The sequence below is a fragment of the Kogia breviceps genome, chromosome 1, assembly GCF_026419965.1.
Source record: "Kogia breviceps isolate mKogBre1 chromosome 1, mKogBre1 haplotype 1, whole genome shotgun sequence".
NCBI lineage: Eukaryota > Metazoa > Chordata > Mammalia > Artiodactyla > Physeteridae > Kogia > Kogia breviceps.
Genome location: NC_081310.1, coordinates 100,747,698 through 100,768,969, shown reverse-complemented (window position 1 = coordinate 100,768,969; position 21,272 = coordinate 100,747,698). Strand labels below are relative to the sequence as shown.

General features: G+C 43.3%; 1 protein-coding gene and 1 pseudogene across 1 annotated transcript in view; one reads left to right on the top strand and one right to left on the bottom strand.

Annotated features, from left to right (window-relative positions):
• The window catches only part of ABCA4 (ATP binding cassette subfamily A member 4), a 123,940-nt gene extending 119,875 nt beyond the window's left edge, over positions 1–4,065 (top strand). The window contains exons 48-51 of the mRNA XM_067025434.1: positions 139–388; positions 1,663–1,749; positions 3,309–3,352; positions 3,576–4,065. Of these exons, the coding sequence (XP_066881535.1) occupies positions 139–388; positions 1,663–1,749; positions 3,309–3,344 (373 nt within the window). The 3' untranslated portion in view covers positions 3,345–3,352; positions 3,576–4,065. The remainder of the gene's footprint in view (positions 1–138; positions 389–1,662; positions 1,750–3,308; positions 3,353–3,575) is intronic.
• Positions 4,066–15,974: 11,909 nt separating this feature from the next.
• LOC131760236 (poly(rC)-binding protein 1-like) lies at positions 15,975–20,760 on the bottom strand (annotated as a pseudogene).
• Between the last annotated feature and the right edge of the window lie 512 nt (positions 20,761–21,272).

The following is a 21,272-nucleotide window of genomic DNA, read 5'->3' as shown; positions in this document are numbered from 1 at the left end:
AGTTTGAAACATGTACACTAGGTCTATAGTACATGCATTTAGTCCCCAATATTTTTGATGAGTCTAGTCCTCATTTCAGGATTTCCTTAGACCCAACTGCTAACAGGCCTGTACCACACTGCCATGCGCTTCCCTCAGGTTTGGAGATGGCTACATCGTCACAATGAAAATCAAATCCCCGAAGGACGACTTGCTTCCCGACCTGGGTCCCGTGGAGCAGTTCTTCCAGGGGAACTTCCCAGGCAGCGTGCAGAGGGAGAGACACTACAACATGCTGCAGTTCCAGGTCTCCTCCCCCTCCCTGGCCAGGATCTTCCGGCTGCTCGTCTCCCACAAGGACAGCCTGCTCATCGAGGAGTACTCAGTCACGCAGACCACGCTGGACCAGGCAAGGCCGAGGGGGCGCCACCTGCAGAGCGGGGCCGGGAACAGGCCGGGCTGGAATCCGCACAAGGGCGAGGCGGCACGTGCCCCAGTGCCAATGCTCTAGTCCCTCTGTTCATTAGGGCAAAACTTGGAATATCAGAAATTGTCTTCTAACAATATTTCAGCCATCAGCAGACGTCACGGACTTTTTTTACAGCATCCTTCCCAACAGCTCTAGGACATGATTTCTCCTTCCTGGTCCGTGGTGGTGGCCATTTTTTTTCTTTTCAAATCAACTTTACTAATGCTTAATTTAAATACGATAGAAAGCACCCACTTAAAGTGTACAGTTCAGTGAGTTTTTATAAATGTGTGCCACGTGTCAGGTTTTTTAACGTGATCGCTTTTTATTGTGGTAAAAAATACATATTAAAAAATATATATATATCATAATTAACCTTTTTTAAGTGGCATTACACTTCAGTGGTATTAAGTATTGATAGACTCACATTGTTGTACAACCATCACCACCATCCATCTCCAGAAATTTTTCATCTTCCCAGACTGAAACTCTGTATTCATCAGGCAATAATTCCCCAGTAACCACTCCCCCAGACACTGGTAACAACCGTTCTACTTTCTGTCGACTGCTCCACGTACCTCATATGAGTGGAATCATACGATATTTGTCCTTTTGTGCCTAGCTTATTTCGGTTGACATAATGTCCTCAAGGTAAATCCACGTGGTAGCATGTGTTAGAATATCCTTTCTTTTTAAAGTTGAATACTATTCAGTTGCATATATATGCCATGTTTTGTTTATCCATTCATCCATATGGACATTTGTTTCTGGGTTTTATTGGGGGTTTTTTGTTTTTTAAATAAACACCCTTAATAAAGGTGTTATTTAAAGCAGTGGAAATAGGCAAGTCTCTGTTTACGCTTTGAGGCGCTTCTTATCAGCATAAGCAGGTGGAGGCAGGGACAGGCACACTGAAGAGAGAAGAGAAAAGTGGGGAGATCTGCTCCTGTTCTCCTGGCTTGGGATATTTTAGTTATTCCTTTAGAGTTTCAGGAGGAAACCGGTAGCTGAGAATCTGCCTTGCCTTGTTGACCTTTTAATCCTCCTGTGGGCGCTCCTTTGGCTTAGCTCACAATTCCAAGAAAAAGTCCGGCACAAGCTGCTCCAGCAGGGCTGTAGTTAACTGGGGAAAACAGAAAGCAAAGTGGGTGGGTGGGTGGAGGGTGCTGTTTTCTGGAAACATCTACCTACTCTTGCTCTTCCCCTGCCTCCAGGTGTTTGTGAACTTTGCTAAGCAGCAGACTGAAACTCATGACCTCCCTTTGCACCCTCGAGCTGCTGGAGCCAGTCGACAGACCAAGGTACCCCTGCTACCCCTTCCCCATCCCCTGCTTGAGGCAGATTCTTGGCTCAGGGACCCAACTGGTCCACTGGGTCTGCGGGGCCCCAAGGCCCAGATATGCCTCCTGCAGAGAGCCCCGCCCATACCAGACCCCCACCACCGCCCTGCCTCTCCTCACCTGTCCTGTGCTGCAGGACTTCTCAATTGGTAGTTGTGTAGGTTCCTTTTATAATCAGGAAACCTTTGGGTGGTATGGGAGAGCATTTTTGAAAAGAACTTTCCCGCATAGTTTTGCTTACAGCAAAAAAGCACTTGGATTTTGGAAATAAGCAGGGAAGATAGGAGAGAATATTAAAACATTTCAGTTGTTGGGATACTTGACATATATGTCTGATCATATGTTTGAGTTTCAAAGGAAGGAAATTAACTGGCACTCATTTCAGTAGTGGACTCGTTTGGTTAGAGCAAGACTTATTTTCTGTTTTATGAAGAGGGCTCTTTGTTCTTTATCAAAATACCAAGACGATGAAGGAAGAAACAACAGAAGGTATGCATCCTGGCCTGTGATAACTCTCGGGGTAGGTGCCTCCAGGTTCCTGCCCTGACACAGCGCCCCATGTAAGGAGCACATTCATCCTAGTTCCCCAGAGAGAGAACAAGAGAGATCTGGAGAAAGTGCTGGAGGAGGTGCCAGGATCCAGTGCCTTGGCCTAAGCCTGGGACGTTAAAGGGTCCAATTAACTCAGCCATCTTCTCCTGACTTACCTGGAGAGTAAATCAAATAAAAGCAAAGCATTTTTCCAATAAACAAAGAATGCAAAGCCTTATTTCCCATGAGGTTCTCATTCCACCCACCAGTTTCTTGATTGCAAGAAAAACCAAGTATAGGTAATGACTGAAACACTCCTTTCCAAGTCACGGCTTGGGATGAATTTTTCCTCTTTCTCTTGACCAGTGGAGACCTAATGGCTACTTAGCAAAGCTGACTTTGCCCAGAAATGCCTAAGTAAAGGCACCAGGGAAAGTGAGTTTTGCTGAGATTTTCCAGCCACTCTTTCTAATTTATAGATCTCGTAGTTGCTGTTTACACCAGTATAAAATTATTCTTTGAAAGCCGCTTGCAGTTACAAATCCTTTTTATATCTCAGAATACATAAGTAGGTAGCAAAAGCGTTTCCTAGAGCTACAAATGGTCTCCGCACCCCAACCTGGCATATGCCCTCTTAAAGGGCTAATACTAGGTCATCTCTGGGCCGACAAGGGGCACTCACAGGCTGTGATCTGCAGCACTTAATTCCAAACTTTCCCCCCTTATTGGATGTGACCATTTTTCTGTTTTGTTTGTCACATTTTAGCATACAAATATTAGAAACCTACTGCAACACATTTATTAAACTGGTATCTTTCTATAATAAATTTGTGATTCAAAACCTAACTCTGACTCTATGACATACCACCCTTATAAAGGTTTTGCAGAAATCCTCCTGCATAGCATTGTACATAAATAAATGTCATGAAACAAACAGTAATAATGTTTTTGTTTACATTATCCCACTTTAAAACAATTTTCCTCTGTAGGAAGTGGACAAAGTGAATTCTGCACCTCAAGGATGACCTAAATGGTGAGTTCTGGGCTTTTGAGACAGTAAGAACATGATAACTTTCTTGGGCTAAAAAACAAACCAAAAGGCACCATAGGAAATCGTACAGAGGGCGTAGCTGACGTGCATGTCAGCATGTAGCGCCTGGGGCGGGGGTGGGGTAGGGGTGTGGGCGTGAGTTTTTAAAACGTCTGGATTGTAGAATCAGAAGGACCTGCAGGATCATTGGCTCCAACCTTTACAGACAAGGAAACAAGCATAAATTGTAAGCTTGGGTGATCTGATAGACTTCAGTGCCCTCAGCTGAGCTTCCTTCAGAGATTGACTGACAGCTATTTGACTTAAAATCTAAAAGCCATCACACCACCTCTCCAGAAAACTGAGATGAGAAGAGTCCATCTGACCTCCTTCGACACTGCTGTGTTTCCACTGCAGCTGGAAAGGAACTCTGGGCAACTGGAAGTGCAGAAGCATTTGCCATATGGTCGTTCAATCAGGCCAGCCAGTATAAGTAATCCCTTGGCAGCAGAAACAAGCACATAGGAGGCACACAGCGAATTCCAAATGGGGGCTCTTTTAGAAGGAAACCAGAACTGACTTGCTCACCTGGAACACCTGATGGTGAAACTGACCCAGCCAAACGAGTGCAAAACCCTTTTCATCGGAACCACAGAAGTGGAAAACTCGGTTCATCTTCCTAGTGGCTGTGGCCTCCACACTGCTCTCATTTCAAGTGGATCTGCTTTTTTCTGTGTGTGTTTTATTTTTAAGGAGAAAATAAAATGCAAACATACTTATCACAAACTATCCAAATTCACTGATCTCCCTGTGTGCACCATCTGGTATAGATTTAGACATTCTTTGTGCCTATATGGCTTCCCATCATTGCTTGAGCTTCTGTGAGAATTATTACCACAAGAGAGCCAGTCACAGCAAGATTCTGCAATGCTGTGGTGGAAATGAATGGACTAGTCTTGATGTTCCATGTCAAGTCAGCTTCGTATGGTTTGAAGACAACACCCAACTGGCAATGCATGTAAACATTATCCACTGTCAGCTGGGTATTATTTGCATCTAGGTTTTCCTCTGTTTGCCCAGCTTATTTGAATGCCTATCTCATAGGCATAATTAAGACAGGATACAAAGAGGCAAGAACAGGTGAGAGTGGCTCTTTGGTTGGTGATGAGATCCAACATGTCTTTGTTTGAAGTTGCTGAGGCCATTTCCACAGTGCTGATGTGTGCATTTCTGCAATGATGTTAGGAGGCAGTGCTTTACAGGACATCTACTTGTTCACATAAAAACACACCAAGAATCTGAAAAAAAAATACTTTCAAACCAAATTATTTCGAAAGACTTATGGACAAGAACAGCAAATGGGCTTCCTTGCCAAGCAGCCTCCCCTCTGTGACCCACAGATGGACTTCCTAGTTCACACAATTTCTAGAGCAGTGCTGCTCAATGCACGTTACACTGTGGGTATACTCCAGAGTCCGGGATAGAGGCAGGTGTCAATGAAAATAATCAATAAGCAAACAATAATAAGAATAGGAAAGAGTTTTACTTGAGCCAAACTGAGGACTATAGCCTGGAAGCTAGCTTCCCAGATTACTCTGAGAAACTGCTCTGGAGAAGCAGTGTCTCTCAGCACAGTTTTATATCTTGTCAGAACAAAGAACAGTAAACAAGTCAGGGATACATTTCTTCAAAAAAAAAACAAAAAAAAGGACAAACCAGCACATACATGTACAGCATATGCAGTATGGCCTTGGAACCTGGGAAGAGACTCTTATCATCAAAAGAGTACCAACATTGGTGTCCCAGGAAGAGGGGCATTTCATTTTCAACATGGACATTCTTTACTTCTGCTCAAAGTGCCCTTTTCTTTAATAATTAAAGCAGATATACAATGTATGTTTGATAGGCCACAAACAGGCTGTTTCAGTTAGCATAAAATTTAAGTTAACTCATGTATAAGCCAGAATGACTTCCCCATACTTCGATATGTGAAAACTTCTTTCATCAGAGGTAAGAAAGGAGGGAGGGAAGAGGAAGAGAAAAATGCTGAGACCCAATAACTGTTATTGAGGAAAGGACATGGGAGAAATTGAACATGAAGTGGTGACAGTTTTCCCTGGGCGAGGAGAGTCCTGTGCTTCTCCAGAGGTAGAGAGAGGGCAGAAGGCAACACAACTTTACATCCTGTACAGCTGCTGGCTTGCAGCTTTGCAAATAGTAGATTCTTGGCAAATAACTGCTGATAGAGTTTACAAAACCACTTTGGTAGCCTCAGAGCTTAATCTGGTTTTGACTTTTTTTTTTTAATCTACCAGTGACCAAAACCAAAAAAATCACTTAAACTAGGGTTAGACTAGAGTTTGGGAGAGCCCAGGAGTGTACTATTGATCACCCTGATCACCCAGGTGCTTACATCATCCTGTTGCATCCAGCTGGTTCTGTAAATTTATATTAGCAACTTCAACATCACAAGGAAGAAGACTAAGAAGGAAGATGGGTGGTAAGGGTTTGAGGCAAGCATCCTGGACTGGGAAGAGTCAGGTATAGGTAAAATCCTGCCCTGCCTTGGGGAGGAAAGCTCAGTTTAACTGTCTGTCTCTACTACACCCAAGCTCTCCAATGGCAAGGTCTGTCTTTTACATCATTTTCCCCAGCTCCTGACTCACAGAAAACACTCAAAAAATACTTGCTGAACCGAACACTTTAAAAACTCAGAAAAAAAGAAAAAAACAGAAAAGAAGTAGGTCCAAAAAAATGATGTTTCCAGACAGCTGAAGACAGTAGCGAAGGGCAGGCAAAACAACAGGGATGCTATGCTTTAAAAAAATTTTCGTCATGGGGAATTCCCTGGTGGTGCAGTGGTTAGGACTCCTTGCTTCCACTGCCAGGGACCTAGCTCTGGGAACTAAGATCCCATAAGCTGCAAGGCATAGCCAAAAAAAAAAACAAAACACATTTAAAAATAAAAATTAAAAATACTAGTCATGAAACATAAGCAGGGGAAACTCCAGGAGGAGGCATGCACACACTTTGGGTTTGAGTAATATTCAAGTTGGAAACTTGGCCCAAATCTCCTGAGAACGTGGTAATCTATTGAAAAATCTTCCAATCTGGTTTAATAAGAGATTTACAAGGAAGAGGAGGAGAAAATGGAGAGAGTTCAGAAAACAAGAACACTCAGCAGATATTCCAGGAATATGACTTGCTGCCAGATTTTCTAAGCTTCCATACTTCCTCGTGAAACTCGAGATTTTAAAACAGCTGGGATCAAAAGAGAATCTCTTTTACTATGAGTGAACAGCTCATAGCTTCATTTGGTCCCACTACTATGGCTCTCCTAAAGAAAGAGGGAAGTGGGGCAGAAAACAGGTCAGCAAAGCTCTGGGCTTGGAAGAAAGGATCTCTTGTGGCAGCCTAGGTATTTGCACCGGGACCAGTGAGGAGGAAGTTCTGCACCAGAGGCCTGAGGGGCTTATGGAGAATGGAAGAAGGTTTTCCCCTAGAAAAAAATAGCAACATTACCTTTCTGAAACAGGCAGAAGCACTCAGCCCCCTGGACCCAGGCTATTTGGGGCTTGGTTTCCTCAGTGTGGTAATTCAATGCCTCAGCAGGTCCTCTGGGATGAACATTCATGACTCCTGGTGTCCACAGGGCATAATTGCTGCCACATTTTGTCCAAGGTGTTTGTCAAGTTGAAGAAAGCACAAGCACTAGAAGTTTTCAGATTCATAGACCTACAGGCTTGCAGAGCTAGAAAATAGCTCCCTGTTCAAAAACGAAGCCCTTATATAATTGTTTGGTTAACACTGTTTTAATGGAAAAGGAAACCAAGTCCCAGAAGGATTAAATTACATGGCTGGCCATCCAACCTTCCCTTCAGGCCCCACTCTGGTCCTCCTCCAGTTACTTCACTCCCATGTCTGAGGAGATATGCCCACCAGACCCAGAAATCCCTGCCCAGCTGGTGTAAAGTCTGCTTCTAGGGCCTGGTGGGCCTCTTTCCTGGGTCACAGGTGGTCCTTGATCACACAGGTTTAAGTCTACACATGACACACGAGGCCCTTTGGGAAAGCAGGAAAGCAATGAGAAGTGGGGTGAGTCATGGGGCAGCTGGCTCTGCACCACCACTGTCCAATGTGGGACTCCAGAGTTGAGTCTAGGTCATCATGGAGGTCATTATTTAGCAGTTTCTTAGCTTAATTTATTACGTTAAGAATTGAGACATATATGGATGAGAACTCCCAAAATGTACTTTCCTCAGAGCCTTTCCCAAAGCTCACCATGACACACACTTGGCTTTCTGAGCAACTGCCTGATATCAAGGCTCAGACATTTACGTCTCGTGAGTCAAGCTTTAGCCAAACCAGTCATCCTCTTGGTTTTGTACATTAGTAACTTTCATAAGGGACCACAGCCTCTTGTAGCTGAATCCCATAGTCTTGGGTTGTGGTGAGTTTCAGGGGGCACATGTTATCTACAAAGCAGTGCACACATAGCACCTGGTCGACAGCATCCCAGGCACACAGCTTTGTTGTGGTGCTATTCTCATTTTCTACCAGAGCTTGGCAATCTCTTTGCTTTTGAATGATACTGACTGCTGAGTCCATCCTCTTACGTCTACTAGGGAAGCAAAGGGGTAAGAGAGAAGGTGAGAGGACACTGAGGGCAGGTGAGAGGACACTGAGGGCAGGGGAGGGGCAGAAAGCGTCCAATTCTCCACGTTCTGGAACTAAGGCAGTGCACAAGACACAGCCGATGTCTCTATGGTGTTAACATTCTCATGCAGGGGTCATCAAACTTTCTGAAGGGACCAGATAGTACATATTTTTAACTTTGCAGGTCATACAGTCTCTGGTAGCAACTATTCAGCTTGGCTCTTTTAGCAGGGAAGAAGCTGTAGACAATATCTAATGGAAGGGGCGAGACTGGATTTGGTCCACAGACCATACTGTGCCCACCCCTGTTCTAGTGAGAAAGCAGAGGTTAGAAGACCAGCAAAAGCAGCTCCGGGTGCCTTTTAGGGACCCTGATACCACTTGTTTCCTTTCCTCTGTTTTATAATAGGGACTTCAAGTAACTTCAGTTTAGATGGGACAGCAGATGTTCAAAGATAAGTCCAAGGAGAGAGAATGGAGATAATTTTCAAGCTCAGAAACTATCATTTCAGATCTCCAGTCTTGACTGATGCCCCAATGTACAAGATAATCCTTAGTGATAATAACTGACAGCAGCCCAGTTTACAGGAAGGTATAACTGAGCCTGAGTATTTACCTGCCTTGTATCTACCTCACTTCATGCAACAAGACGTCTTAAAGCACAACATCAGTTCCTACCTATAAACCAATGGTGTTTGAGGGCCCAGCTCCAAACATCCATGTTGGTTTCCTCAGCTGACTCAGAAGCTCTTAGAAACATAATAGCATGGTCAATAGGGTTGATAAATTTTTAAATTGGGGCTGTTGGGCAAAGGTCTCAGGGAAGAACCAGGAAGTCCCCATTTATTTTTAGTCCCCCCTTTGGAGAGGGGCTCCCTTTTTTGGAGTACCCAGTGGTATTCACCACTATAAAGACATGAGCTTTGAGAACCACAGAATGCTAAGCAATTATACAACTTTACACTTTTTGTTATTTTAACTGTTGTCACTCTCTGAAATTCTGAACTGATTAGTTTCCTACTTCTATTACTACTTATGTATTTACTTATTTGAACACTCCCCCTAGAAGTAACTAATTTCCATCTCTGCCACCACTCTCGCTCCCATAAGGATCCCACCTCACAGTACTAGGGCTCTGATATCCACACTTTCCTCTTCCTGCTCAGGCTCTGACTCTCCACACCAGTCCACCTTCCTGCATGGATGCCCTCCTCACCCCTTCTAGGCTCTTACACCCCACTCAGGGCTATCAAGGCTCCCCCTCAGCCCCACGTGGACATCTACCCTGCTCTACCCCAGCTAATGGCCTTATGAATGATTTGCTCAGGAAAGGAAGGAAACAGAAAAGGAATAGGAAGAGTAACTAAAGACTTTTTGAAGGACTTTTGAAAAGCCAAACCTGAAAATTTTAAGAAGAAAACATTAGACACCGTCTTCATCACGTTGGGGTGAGAAAAGTTTTCTTGAACAATAATGTTTGTTGTTAACACTTAACTGAGCACCAACGGTGTGCCAAGCACTGTTTGACACACTTGACATGTTTAATCATGTAATCCTTACAACTGCCTAATAAGCAAGAACTATGATTATTTCCATTTTACAGATGAACAAACAGAGGCCCAGATAGGTTAACTTCACCTAAATTGAACAGTAGTTTTGGGGCTGGGATTTAAACCCACAGAGTCCTGCTCCACTGCCCCCCCCTTTTTTTAATTTGTAATAGATCGTTATTGGGGTATAATTGCTTCACAATACTGTGTTAGTTTCTGTTGTACAGCAAAGTGAATCAGCCCTATGCATACATATATCCCCTCCCACTTGAGCCTCCCTCCCACCCTGCCTATCCCACCCCTCTAGGTCATCACAGAGCACTGAGCTGATCTTCCTGTGCTATGCTGCTGCTTCCCACTAGCTATTTTATATTCGGTAGTGTATGTATGTCGATGCTGCTCTCATTTTGCCCCAGCTTCCCCCCTTCCCCGCCATGTCCTCAACTCTATTTTCTATGGTCTATGTCCACTGCCCATATTCTTAATCACTGCTCCATACAGCCTCTCAGAAGACACACAACAACTGAGGAACCAAGATGGCGGAGTAGAAGGACGTGCTCTCACTCCCTCTTGTGAGAACACCAGAATCACAACTAGCTGCTGGACAGTCATCAACAGGAAGACACTGGAACTCACCAAAAAAGATACCCCACATCCAAAGACAAAGGAGAAGCCACAATGAGATGGTAGGAGGAGCCCAATCACAGTAAAATCAAATCCTGTAGCTGCTGGGTATGTGACTCACAGATTGGAAAACACTTATACCACAGAAGTCCACCCACTGGAGTGAAGGTTCTCAGCCCCATGTCAGGCTTCCCAGTCTGGGGGTGAGGCAATGGGAGGAGGAATTCCTAGAGAATCAGACTTTGAAGGCTAGTGGGATTTGATTGCAGGACTTCCACAGAACTGGGGGAAACAGAGACTCCACTCTTGGAGGGCACACACAAAGTAGTGTGTGCATCAGGACCCAGGGGAAGGAGCATTGACCTCAGGGGAGACTGAACAAGACCTACCTGCTAGTGTTGGAGGGTCTCCTGCAGAGGCGGGGGGGTGGCTGTGTCTCACTGTGAGGACAAGGAAACTGGCAGCAGAAGTTCTGGGAAGTACTCCTTGGCATGAGCCATCCCAGAGTCTGCCATTAACCCCACCAAAGAGCCCAGGTAGGCTCCAATATGGGGTTGCCTCAGGCCAAACAACCAACAGGGAGGGAACCCAGCCCCACCCATCAGCAGTCAAGAGGATTAAAGTTTTACTGAGCTCTGCCCACTGGAGCAACAGTCAGCTCTACCCACCACCAGTCGCTCCCATCAGGAAACTTGCACAAGCCTCTTAGATAGCCTCATCCACCAAAGGGAAGACAGCAGAAGCAATAAGAACTACAATCCTGCAGCCTGTGGAACAAAAACCACATTCACAGAAAGATAGACAAGATGAAAAAGCAGAGGGCTATGTACCAGATGAAGGAACAAGATAAAACCCCAGAAAAACAACTAAATGAAGTGGAGATAGGCAACCTTACAGAAAAAGCATTCAGAATAATGATAGTGAAGATGATCCAGGACCTTGGAAAAAGAATGGAGGCAAAGATCGAGAAGATACAAGAAATGTTTAACAAAGCCTAGAATAATTAAAGAACAAACAAACAGAGATGAACAATAAAATAACTGAAGTGAAAACTACACTAGAAAGAATCAATAGCAGAATAACTGAGGCAGAAGAACAGATAAGTGACCTGGAAGACAGAATGGTGGAATTCACTGCTGCAGAACAGAATAAAGAAAAAAGAATGAAAAGAAATGAAGACAGCCTAAGAGACTTGTGGGACAATATTAAACACAACAATACTCTCATTATAGGGGTCCCAGAAGGAGAAGAGAGAGAGAAAACACCTGAGAAAATATTTGAAGAGATTATAGTCGAAAACTTCCCTAACATGGGAAAGGAAATAGCCATCCAAGTCCAGGAAGCACAGCGAGTCCCATACAGGATAAACCCAAGGAGAAACACACTGAGACACATAGGAATCAAATTGGCAAAAATTAAAGACAAAGAAAACTTATTGAAAGCAGCAAGGGAAAAATGACAAATAACATACAAGGGAACTCCCATAAGGTTAACAGCTGATTTCTCAGCAGAAACTCTGCAAGCCAGGAGGGAGTGGCATGGTATACGTAAAGTGATGAAAGGGAAGAACCTACAACCAAGATTACTCTACCCAGCAAGGATCTCATTCAGATTCGATGGAGAAATCAAAAGCTTTACAGACAAGCAAAAGCTAAGAGAATTCAGCACCACCAAACCAGCTCTACAACAAATGCTAAAGGAACTTCTCTAAGTGGGAAACACAAGAGAAGAAAAGGAACTACAAAAACAAACCCAAAACAATTAAGAAAATGGTCATAGGAACATACATATCAATAATTACCTTAAACGTGAATGGATTACATGCTCCAACCAAAAGACACAGACTGGCTGAATGGATACAAAAACAAGACCCATCTATATGCTGTCTACAAGAGACCCACTTCAGACCTAGGGACACATACAGACTGAAACTGAGGGGATGAAAAAAGATATTCCATGCAAATGGAAATCAAAAGAAAGCTGCAGTAGCAATTCTCATATCAGATAAAATAGACTTTAAAATAAAGAATGTTACAAGAGACAAGGAAGGACACTACATAATATCAAGGCATCAATCCAAGAAGAAGATATAACAATTATAAATATATATGCACCCAACATAGGAGCACCTCAATACATAAGGCAACTGCTAACAGCTATAAAAGAGGAAATCGACAGTGACACAATAATAGTGGAGGACTTTAACAACTCACTTACACCAATGGACAGATCATCCAAAATGAAAATAAATAAGGAAACAGAAGCTTTAAATGACACAATAGACCAGATAGATTTAGTTGATATTTATAGGACATTCCACCCCAAAACAGCAGATTACACTTTCTTCTTAAGTGCACATGGAACATTCTCCAGGATAGATCACATCTTGGGTCACAAATCAAGCCTTAGTAAATTTAAGAAAATTGAAATCATATCAAACATCTTTTCTGACCACAACGCTATGAGATTAGAAATGAATTACAGGGAAAAAAACGTAAAAAACACAAACACATGGAGGCTAAACAATACATTACTAAATAACCAAGAGATCACTGAAGAAATCAAAGAGGAAATCAAAAAATACCTAGAGACAAATGACAATGAAAACACGATCCAAAACCTATGGGATGCAGCAAAAGCAGTTCTAAGAGGGAAGTTTAGAGCAGCACAATCCTACCTCAAGAAACAGGAAAAATCTCAAATAAACAAACTAACCTTACACCTAAAGGAACAAGACAAAGAAAGAAGAACAAACAAAACCCAAAGGTAGTAGAAGGAAAGAAATCATAAAGATCAGAGCAGAAATAAATGAAATAGAAACAAAGTAATCAATAGCAAAGATCAATAAAACTAAAATCTGGTTCTTTGAGAAGATAAACAAAATTGATAAACCTTTAGCCAGACTCATCAAGAAAAAGCGGGAGAGGACTCAAATCAATAAAATTAGAAATGAAAAAGGAGAAGTTACAATGGACACCACAGAAATAAAAAGCATCATGAGAGACTACTATAAGCGACTCTATGCCAATAAAGTGGACAACCTGGAAGAAATGGACAAATTCTTGGAAAGGTGTAACCTTCCAAGACTGAACCAGGAATAAATAGAAAATATGAACAGACCAATCACAAGTAATTAAATTGAAACTGTGATGAAAAATCTTCCAACAAACAAAAGTCCAGGACTAGATGCCTTCACAGGTGAATTCTATCAAACATTTAGAGAAGAGCTAACACCCATCCTTCTCAAACTCTTCCAAAAAATTGAGGAAGAAGGAAGACTCCCAAACTCATTCTATGAGGCCACCATCACCCTGATACCAAAACCAGACAAAGATACTACAAAAAAAGAAAATTACAGACCAATATCACTGATGAATATAGATGCAAAAATCCTCAACAAAATACTAGCAAACAAAATCCAACAACACATTAAAAGGATCATACACCATGATCAGGTAGGATTTATCCCAGGGATGCAAGAATTCTTCAATATATGCAAATCAATCACTGTGATACACTGTATTAAGAAATTGAAGAACAAAAACCATATGACCATCTCAATAGATGCAGCAAAAGCTTTTGACAAAATTCAACACCCATTTATGATAAAAACTCTCCAGAAAGTGGGCAGAGAGTGAACCTACCTCAACATAATAAAAGCCATGTACGACAAACCCACAGCAAACATCATTCTCAATGGTGAAAAACTGAAAGCATTTCCTCTAAGATCAGGAACAAGACAAGGATGTCCACTCTCACCACTATTATTCAACATAGTTTTGGAAGTCCTAGCCATGGTAATCAGAGAAGAAAAAGAAATAAAAGCAATCCAAATAGGAAAAGAAGAAGTAAAACTGTCACTGTTTGCAGATGACATGATACTATACATAGACAATCCTAAAGATGCCACCAGAAAACTACTAGAGCTAAGCAATGAATTTGGTAAAGTTTCAGGAACCTAGAAAAATGGTACAGATGAACCGGTTTGCAGGGCAGAAGTTGAGACACAGATGTAGAGAACAAATATATGGACACCAAGGGGGGAAAGCGGCGGGAGATAGGGGTGGTGGTGTGATGAATTGGGCGATTGGGATTGACATGTATACAGTGATGTGTATAAAACTGATGACTAATAAGAACCTGCTGTATAAAAAAATAAATAAAATTAAATTTTAAAAAAAGACATACAACAAGACAAACACACGTGTGCATTCACACACGCACACACACACACATACCACAGGGGAAAGAATAATTAACTTGAATACATTAAAATGAAAAACTTCCATAAAACAAAACACACTCTAAAAAATAAAGACGGACCCTAAAGAGAGAGAAATTATTTTTCAATACACATAAGGAACAGAAAGTTAGTATCCACATATAAAGAACTCCTATGATGCAGTATGATAAGACAAACAACCCCAAAAGAAAAATGAGCAATGAATATGATAGGCACATCACAGAAGAGGAACTCAAACGGTCACTAAACATATGAAAAGATGCTTAACCTCACTAATAGACAAGGAAATGAAAATCCAAATAAAAAGTCATTTCACAGCAGCAAAAACACAGCAACACATGGGTGTTTCTGCCCCAGGAAGCCCATTAGTGACGCAACACCCAAGGTTTTTATTGTGTCACATAAGCACTTCCCAACTAGCATGTTCCAAAATTCCAGACTCCCAGAGGGAAAGCAGGTGCTCTGCATAAACAACAGTGTTGCACAGTTGAGGCACAGGTAACCACCATTATCTGTTAAAGAACAGTGGGAACACTCCAGAAATCTGAGTTCACAGGCACCAGCCCAGGACCAACCTAGCAGGCAGGCCCTTCTAGAACGCAGCAGCTTCAGGTCTGCTATGGCAACCCTTTTCTGCAGAGTGTACATGGATATGATCCTTTTGAACAGCAATTTGGAAACAACTAAAAAAGTTGAAGACATGCATGTCCACTGGCCCAACAGTCTCCTCCTAGGTCTATTATGTATTAGTGCATGTGGAGACACAGTCAGGTGTACTCTTTGTAGCCTTGTTTCTAATAGCAGAATATCAAAAGTCAATCTGAATATTAATCAACCAAAGAATTGATAAATGAATTATGTCCAATTCATGCTATTGATGTCATGAAGCAGTGGAAATGAACTAATTAAAAGTATGTATTTCAAAATTGATAAATCTCAAAACTTAATGGTTAGAAAAATTATCTAATGGCAGCAGGATAGAAATAGCAAGGCCTTCCTGGCTACTCAGTCTAAAATTTCAATTGCCCATCCCCATCCTGACATCATACCCCCTTCTCTGCTTTTTCTTATATCCTTAGCAGTTATCACTATCAAACATACTATATGTTTTTACTTTCTCTTCTTGCTTATTGTCTCTCTGCTCCTCTAGAATACAAACTCCATGAGGGCAGGAATTTTTGTTTAGTCTCTTACTTTTTCTGGTTGTTACTAACCAAACCATTTTTTATTTTTAATTCTTGACATTACAGAACTAAACTGAATTTAACATTCTGCTCTTACATTTCTTATCAACAAGCATAAATAAAATCCATGAGCCAAAAAACCCAAAACAAAACTAAAAACAGAGAAAAGCTTATAAAATAAGCTAAATATGAATCCCAGCATTAACAGCTGAACAAAGAATGTGATTTTTTAAATCCTGGGGAAGATAAAGTTGTGTTGAAACTGAACACTTAGAAATAATTCAAAACCTGGACATCACTGACCAGAAATTACACAGCTGGATTATGAGAATACAACATAAAGGGGTTATGAGTGAACCTACACCATTCTAGCTGCACCTCATGCCGTTCTCAGAGGATAGTCTGACATTGATTAGATTCCAGGCCAGACTAATACTGGCAACAGAACCAGTGACAGTAATCTACCTTCCAGGAGAGGCTTCCACTGGGTTGGCAGTTCTGATCTGGGCCCTGGACATCTGGCAGATATCATTAAGGTTGGTGCCTTGTTGCCTGACTATGCAGCCAATTAAGCTATTTGGAATGGTGAGTTCATGGGTAGTTTGACTAAATGCATCCAAACTTGCCCAATAGCCTTGATCTCTGGAAGGCTGGGGTCAGTTCTGGTAAATCCAGTCTCACCGTGCATCACGGCAAAGTGAGAATGTTGTCTTGCCACCTGGTTCAGCTTAGCCAGATGGAGTGGAGAAATGGTGTATTGTCCTTGAATTGAGTAGGCATCTAGAGGTGGTCCCTGCAGGTCATCGATGGTGTGGGGTAACCGGCAGCATCTCTGCACCAAACTTGGCCGCCCTCACAGATGACTAGAGAGCAATCAGGCATGGGTTGGTACAAAATGGTCATGACTCTCCGTTCTGGGGACTGGGAGAGCATCTCCAGCATGCCTAGGCAGATCTGCTTGGCACACTCAGACTGCAGCACACCAGCAATGGTGACGGCCTGCTCGGTGGAGTTGGCCAGCATTTCCCCCACCCCCAGTGCTGAAAACAGTGCCTGGCCATAGTAGCTACTCAGTAAGTATCTGTTGAAATAATGAATGAAGAGTGTATGCTGCCATTTTTATAAAATTTAAAACATGAAAGTACTAAAAATTATTTATAGATACATATATAAGCAGTGAAAAATGCTATGCTTGAGGATTATGAACACCAAATTTAGGACATGATCGCTTCTAGGTGGGAGGGAGGGGAACGAGATTCAGGAAGAGATACAAAGGAGGCTCAACTATATGTGTAGTATTCAGATTTCTTTAAAATATCTGAAGCAAGCATGGTAACATATTAAGAGTTGACAAAACTAAGGGGTGGAAACATAGATGTAAGATTACTCTATTTTTTGTAGGCTTGAAATAATTCATTTAAAAACTATCCTACCCAGAGCTAATATCTCACACCACCACCTGCTACCCCTTGACAACACCACCACCATCAGAGGCCACCCCAGGAATATTCATAGCAGCGTGTGGAGGACTCTTCTAAGTGATAAATACTACACTTCTCTCACCCCCCCTGCTGAACTGGAAGATGCCAGATATTGAACCTTACCTTTGCATCCCATCCCTCCTGTGACCTTTCATGATTGTCTTACTATAAAATGGATTTTCAGTTAATATTGAATAGGGTAGAATGAAAATGCTAATTTGGGAAATGGCAGGCAGAACTGGCTACATAATTTTGTGGGCCCAGTGAAAAATGAAAGCTTATTAAACAATTATTTAGAATTTCAAGATGGCAATAGCAGGGCATTAAATCAAGCACAAGCGCACAGGCCTCCCACCCATGAATCCAGCCCTGAGGGCAGGCTTTGAACACAGAACTCGTAAAGTATCTGAATGATTTAAAAGAGTAGGCTAGGGCTTCCCTGGTGGCGCAGTGGTTGAGAATCCGCCTGCCGATGCAGGGGACACGGGTTCGTGCCCCGGTCCGGGAAGATCCCACATGCCGCGGAGCGGCTGGGCCCGTGAGCCATGGCCGCTAGGCCTGTGCGTCCGGAGCCTGTGCTCCGCAACGGGAGAGGCCACAGCAGTGAGAGGCCCGCATACCGAAAAAAAAAAAAAAAAAAAAAAAAAAAAAAGAGTAGGCTATGGGGAGGCTGCTAGCTATGCACTACATCCATTCACTTCTTCCACAATAACAGAGCAGTGACTTGGTGCCAAGTTGCCCAGGTAGAGACAGCATTACTCAAGCCTTGTGGTACATGTGGCCTGGTCACTAAGCTCTCTTTAGCAGAATGGAGTGGAAGTGACAGGTGTGACATCGGACCAGGAGGGCCCCTCTATGCTCTTTCCCCAACTCTGCTGCCTGGAACTTGGTTTTGTGGTAACCATGGAAAAAAGCTTAAGGATTCAGGATGGCAGAGCCACAAGATGAAAAGACTCTGGACCCTGAGTGTGTGTGTGGAGCAGAGCTGTCTAGCAGTGCAGCAAACTGCCCCCTACCATTAGGTGCCTCAAATTAGTCTGCATCTTGGTTACATTACAGCAGCCTAGCTTGGTTGACTTAGGTGGTGTGATACAAATATCATTTCTGATTCACCCAACAGCTAAAAATAGGCTGTTCTAGAGAAATCCAATGCTGTAACGGTCCCCTAGGCCCTGTGCACAACAACAGGCAGCAACAGGCCCTGGCCCAGCTCCAAAGAAAGAGCCTGGCTTAGAGTGGAAGTAGTACATACGTTCCCTCCAAAAAACTCAAGCAGCTGCTTAGAATGTTAAAGTTCCTTAACAGAGAAAGCCTGTAAATCCCTGCATAGAAGAATAGATGTCCTCAAAATTCCCCGAAACCCTTCCTGCAAACCTGGGCTGGGCTGCCAAGAGCTCTGTGGCAGCTCCTCGCTGACCATTCAGAGCCTTTCTCTAGAGACACAGTAGGCGATTGCCGGCCCTGCAAACCAGCCGGGCTGTGTCAGATGGACCAGGGGAAGAGACGGTTTATCAAGCAGGATTGAAACACCATAGTCATCTAGTTCCCAGCAAGGCTATGAACAGCTCCCAAGTCACGTTAGACCCCCAATCCAACTAGCTACCCACTGGGTAACATCCAGGGGTCAAGGATCAGATATTACATAAAATAGCAGGCAGCCCAGAGAGGCCACGTGCACACACACACACACACACACACACACACACACACACACCTTTCTTTGGCAACAGACCTTGGCTTTCACAATCACATTCTACTTGAATTTGCTCAGGAGTTTGTTTGGTTTTTTTAATAGCTACAATTAATGAATGTCCATGCCTGCTATTCCTATTTTGATGAAAAATGAGACAGCTATCTGATGATGCTCAAGCAGAGGGAAGCTAGTGTATCTGACCCTGGACTTGCAAAAAGAAATTTGGCATTTGCCAACAGATACAGCTGTGCCGTTGAGAAGATATTTTCAATAATATTTAGCATGTCCCCAAGAAACTCCTGGACCCTTCGTTAGAGTCTTCATTCAAAATTTAAGGAACTCACCCAAGGCCAGAGGGAGACTCAACGTCAGAGATAGATCAGGCCCAAGTCTTGATGACCCCAGTCCTGTCTTCAGCCCACGCTCATACCTCCCTCCCTTTTAATTAAAAAAAGCACCAGAGCAACAGACCAGTATCAAGCAAAGGCCCCAAATTGCATGTATATACTTGTCAGACCCTCTTCTCAAAAGCACAGTACCTCTACGATGACCACCAAAGGGCACTGAAACGCTTAAAACACTAGGAGAAACAAACTTTGGGAATGGAACAGCAAGGTTGGATGGAGAAGGGGTTGAAATGATGATGAAACAGAGTACAGTGGGACTGGGGGGTAAGGGTGGCCACCTGGAGGCGGGCACACGCCCAAGGTCATGCACACAGCCAAGCTGGGAGGACCAAGGCCCAGGACAGAGGCTGGAGAACACAGAAACAATTTGCCTCTCCAATAATCCCCCAAAGCATGGTTCCATGGGAAATCTGGTGAACAAACATTGTTTCCATTCAACCTTTTGATGAGGTGAAAAGAATGGCAGGTACTGGCCAAACTGGAAATAAAAAGACGAAAGGATTTAAGAAAGCTAAAGAAGCATGAGTGGTGAGACATTTGGAATAAACACTCCAGTTCTGATGCTCCCTGGGGCTCTGGGAAGAGACTCAGTTAATCCAGGGAGGCCAAACATGAGCTTCCTGTCAGGCCAAGGTTGAAAAAAAAGTGTGCAGTGGTAAAACAGGCAGCAGTGTTTAGGGACCTGCATCTTGTATCAGAGACACCTGCTGTAAAGAGGTCCACAGCTTTCAGAGTGTTACTAAAGTTTCAAACACGCAGACTCAGAGGCTCACCATTTCATGAGATGACTTCATTGGGGGGGCGGGACAGTTGATGAAAATGTCACCATTTACGGTTGGCCAGATCAGGAAGACGGATGGTGGCCTTTTCCAAAACCACAAAAGCCGTGGTCAGTGCCAGAGTCAGAGACAGAACAAGAAGGCTCGCTTCCTTTCTCTGCTCTTGGCCACATGAAGGTACAGTGAGAAGTCAGGAGTCTGTGACCCAGAAAAGGATCCTCACCAGAGCTGTCCTGTGCTGACACCCTGACCTCAGAGTTTCAGACTCCAGAACTGTGAGAAATAAGTTTCTGCTGTTTCTTTTTAAAGGGAGAGAGAAGGGGGAGGCTGGTAAGAATTTTATCAGGGGTTCCTGACCATCCTGTCCAGATGCCCATCCTTCCCTAGATGTCATGTTCCCATGAACACGTGCCCAGGGCCCACAGCTACCTTCAGCTGACTGCCCCAAACAAGGCCTTTGATATGAAACCCCATCATGGAGGCCTGGCATGCTATCCCAAGGGCTCCTGGAGAGAAGTGCTGGCACGCCTTTTCCAAACTCTTCACCATTCTTGGCCCACTTTTTACCCAGCTCCTTAATCTTGATGATGGTGGTGTTTGTGCCTCTACAAACTGCTACCTTCAGGATTTGGTAAGGTTACTTAATGCTGGAAGCAACCACCCTCAGGACACCTGCCGGTGCTGACCCAGACCTCTGACTCCTTTCTCCTTGGAGGTCCTGATCCTCTATCTTAGCTTCAGCCCTGGGTTCCTCAACTCCCAGCGGTGGCCCACCTGTCCAACACCCCCGCCATCTAACTCTGGCCCCCTGAGTGTGATTTTGTACAGTTAGGACAGGGCCACACCATGATTGTACCTCCATTTGAAATTTGTTGCACATATAATGCCTAACAATCTCCAGTAAAGTGTACATAATTCATCTCATAGCCTAGGTTTATTACTTCTTTATTATTCCCATCATTGTCTTTGAGAGATTAGAATTTTAAGACAATCACCACCGCCAATATTTGGGTTTTGTTAAGAAGATGTACTCAACCCAAAGAGACCCAAGGCTTTGGTACCTCTAACTTGAAAACTTGATTTATTCCCAACTGTTTCTGAGCCTCTACTAAGGGCCAGGGAACATAATACACACTTGGAAACCAGGACAAGACATGGCCCCGTCTCATGGGGCTCATAGTCCAATGGGAAGAAAGACAAGCACCACACGGTTATGAGTCAGTGTGGGCACCACTAAGAGGTACCTAGAGGAGGCATGTCTAATCCAGAGAAGACAATGGCTGAGCTAATTGTTCAGAATTAAAGA